Below are 3978 nucleotides of genomic sequence, written 5' to 3'. Positions count from 1 at the left end.
TATAATAAACCAAAGGTCTGACGTGGCAGCAACTCACACTGGAGATAAAACTTAGGTCAAGACTGGAACACATCAGGACAGAACAGGGTAGACCCAACGACGACACGACCACGAATAAGACTAACAGACAGATTTATATACACAGACAAGACAGGACATGATTACAAACAGCTGGGAACAGATAAGGTGCAACTAATCAAGAATAATGAGACACTAGTGTGCACAGACAAAGAAGGCCCACTAGATGGTGCCATCCTTACACTCTGTACTTTCCCATCATCATCCTCAAAACAAAGATGGCATCTAGGGTGCTCTTTCTTGAGATGAAACCATACTGCTGCTCACAAATAGTCACCTCTCGTCTAAGTCTAGCTTCCACAACTCTCTCCCAGATCTTCATTGTGTGACTCATCAACTTAATTCCCCTGTAGCTGCTATAACTCTGTACATCACTGTTGTTGTTAAATATGAGCACCAGCACACATCTCCTTCATTCCTTAGGTATTTTCACCCTTAAATATGCCATTGAATAGTTGAGTCAAAAACCTCACTGCTATCTCTCCTAGACATTTCCAAACCTCCATTGGTATGTCATCAGGTCCTTTTATCTTTCCTTTCATCATTCCTTTCAGAGCTTTCCGAACTTCTCCCTCACTAGTCTTTCCAATTTCCTGGTCCACAGCTTCTATGACCGCTACTCTTGTTTCTCTTTCATTCTCTTCCTTCATTAGCTCCTCAAAATACTCCTTCCATCTTCCCATCACACTCTCCTCACTTGTCAGAACATTACAATTCCTATCTTTAACAAGCCTAACCTGCTGCACATCCTTTCCAGCCTGATCCCTCTGTCTTGCCAATCATTAAAAGTCATATTCGCCTTTTTAGTGTCCAGCATCCCATACAACTTATTTGCCTTCTGCTTTGCCTTAACTACTTCTCTTTTTGCTCTACCTTGCATCTCCTTATATCCCTGTTTCCTCTCTTCAGTCCTCTGGCTGTCATATTCCTTCTTGGCTAACCTCTTTCTTTAAATAGTGCCCTGCACTTAACTATTCCACTACCAGGTTTCTTTATCATCTTCTATCTGTCCACATGACACACCAAGTACCTTCCTACCTGTCTCTCTAATTACTGTTGCTGAAGTAGCCCAGTCATCTGGAAGTTCTTTCTTACCACCCAGAGCCTTTAACAGCTCATTTCTCAACTCCTCACACCATTCTTCTTTCCTCAGCTTCCAACATTTGTTCTTCTACACTGATTTTACTATTTTTCTCTTCTTTACAACAATAGTCATTCTACACACAACCATCCAATGCTGTCTGGCCACGCTCTCCTTTGTCAGAACCTTACAGTTTCCAATCTCCCTCAGGTTTTCTCTTCTACACAGAATAAAGTCTACCTGGGTACTCCTTCCTCCAGGTCACTCTATGTTCCTCCCTCTTTTGGAAATAAGTGACTACAGCCATTTCCATTCTCTTGGCAAAATACTCCACTATCTTCCCTTCCTGCGTTCTTTCTTTGGCACCAAACCTACACATCACTTCCTCATCTCCTCTGAGTCCTTCACCAACATGTCCATTAAGTTCTGCTCTGATCACCATTCTCTCCTCCTTGGTAATACTCTCTATCACTTCATCCAGATCCTTCCAAAATGTATCTTTCGACTCCCCATCACATCCAACCTGTGGGGCATAACCACTGACAACATTTAGCACCATACCTTCTATTTCTACTTTCAGACACATTACCCTATCTAATACTCTCTTCATCTCTACTACTTTGTACATTATTTGTCAACCCCTCCTTCAGGACCACCCCTACTCCAGTTCTCTTTCTATCCACACCATGGTAAAAGAGTTTAAACCCTGATCCACTGCTGTGAGCCTTGCTGCTCTTCCAATTGGTCTCTTGGACACATAAAACATCTACCTTCCTTCTCTGCATCATGTCAGCCAGCTCCCTACCTTTGTCTGTCATTGTCCCCACATTTAGATTTTCAACCTTCAGTCCTACATTCTTGACTTTCCTTTTTTTCCTCTGTCTCCTGACACATTTCCCTCCTTATCGTCTTTGACTAAGGATTGATTTTGATAATGTAATAAAAAATCCATAAATGGGGGGATGTTAGAGATTATTTTGTATTAATCTTTTTATTATACCATGGGTGAGATAACTGAGAACATCTTTCTGTATTGCGTACACAAAACATTCTCTTGTCTTGGCTGGAAGGCCAGCTCGCTGACTTGCAATGCCTCACTGGTGTTGATGCCATGAGAATATGCCCAAAACATTCTCTTATTTCCATCTGGAGGCTGACTCGCCAACAGCCATGGATCATGTCTATTTGTCTGACTGGAACTGGCTATGAGGGAAAGCCTGCTGGACTCTGCTGCTGTATAAAAGTCTGCAGAAATCTCAATTTGATGCTCATTCAGTGACATGATCCATGCATTGCTTATCTGTGTATGTAATCTGTCTTCAAGTTCAGGTTCAAGTCAAATTTATTGTCATTTGCATCACATGTGGTACATGAGGTAGAAAGAAATTATATACTCAGGGTCCCAACCCCAAAATAACAAAATATAAAGTGTAAAAAGTAACATAATTTAAGTATCTAAGATATACACTAAGATATACACTAAACGAATGCCAAATGGTACACTAAAAGATCTAAGATATACGCTAAACACTAATAATGTAAAACAATATAGTGTAACGAAAACAGCCTGAACACGAGTCTGTGTCTTGAATGAGTCCTTGCAAGTAAAACCGGTTAGAAATCTTCTCCAGCCATCGAGTCTGGTTCTTTTTTAAGTAAATTAAGAAATAATATTATCCTCTAACAGAAGGATCAACTAGGAACAGAATATTGTTTATCAACTTGCACAAACTTAAAGTCATAATCAGGCTAAACATTAATTTTGTCATTATCCGGAGGATGATAAAAGGCCTTACTGTGGTGCAGCTGGGTTTTTTGTAGGCCTTTCATTGAAATAATGCCAGGCAAATTGAGTATTTCTAATCAGAAACAGTCTTTCTCCTTGGGTTCCTTGACATGATGGGAGATGAAACCAGCACCAAATGTACAAAACAACCGATTAAGAGAAGGTTTCACTCCAGTCATTGTTGAAAGGAAATCAAAATCTATTGAGGATCAAATATTCCTGAAGTTTTAAGCAACAATGAGAGCTGCACACAAACTTTTTTGTACTCCGAGACAAAATGGTGTAAACTTCTCTGTTGCAGTGCCCCCGACCCCGATTGCACCCCCTCAGCTCCTGCGGGCCGGCCCCACTTACTTGATCATCCAGCTCAACACTAACTCCATCGTTGGGGATGGACCGGTCATTCGTCGAGAGATCCAGTACAGGGCTAGCCAATCAACCTGGACTGAGACTCATGTCGTGGGCTCTCTTACCTACAAGGTTTGGCACCTGGAACCAGACACAGAGTACCAGATCAGTGTCCTGCTCACACGTCCTGGGGAGGGGGGCACCGGAGCACCTGGACCCCCGCTAGTCAGCAGGACAAAGTGTGCAGGTAAGTCAAACCCAACATTCAGAGACTTCTATGCAATCTCAGAAATTAAGCTAATTGACAGCAAAGATGAATTTTAATGGCTGGGTTGGATCTTAGTTGGGAGGGATTTCCTCAAGAAATTTTGAAAAAAATTGGAAAAAGGGAAATTATTATTACAAGGTTGAGTTGCATTTATTTCAAATCAAGGTCTTAAAGGTGCTCAAATTAGATACGGATATTGCAACCCTAGGCAAAACTGATGAAATCACCACTTTTGTAATATGTTCCTTCAATTATTTAATAAAAAATAAAACCCAGACATGGCACAAAACTATTTTATTTTTCAAATTTCCAACCTTCTGTTAAGAATAAGAAGAGAAATAAATATCATTGTTGTAGCATGTCACAAATAATAATGATATTAACAATATTAATAATTATTATTATTTTATTTATAAA

At 40.4% G+C, this 3978-nt stretch overlaps 1 protein-coding gene across 1 annotated transcript in view; it reads left to right on the top strand.

Moving 5' to 3' along the window:
• Positions 1–3978, top strand: part of ptprua (protein tyrosine phosphatase receptor type Ua) — a 502564-nt gene that overhangs the window by 303877 nt on the left and 194709 nt on the right. Inside the window, exon 8 of the mRNA XM_037693627.1 lies at positions 3247–3540. Coding sequence (XP_037549555.1) covers positions 3247–3540 — 294 coding nt within the window. The remainder of the gene's footprint in view (positions 1–3246; positions 3541–3978) is intronic.

This window comes from Nematolebias whitei, chromosome 19 (genome assembly GCF_014905685.2).
Source record: "Nematolebias whitei isolate Nwh7 chromosome 19, NemWhi1, whole genome shotgun sequence".
Taxonomy (NCBI): domain Eukaryota; kingdom Metazoa; phylum Chordata; class Actinopteri; order Cyprinodontiformes; family Rivulidae; genus Nematolebias; species Nematolebias whitei.
Note: the sequence above shows the minus strand (reverse complement) of the source record. Positions and strands in the feature narration are given on the sequence as shown.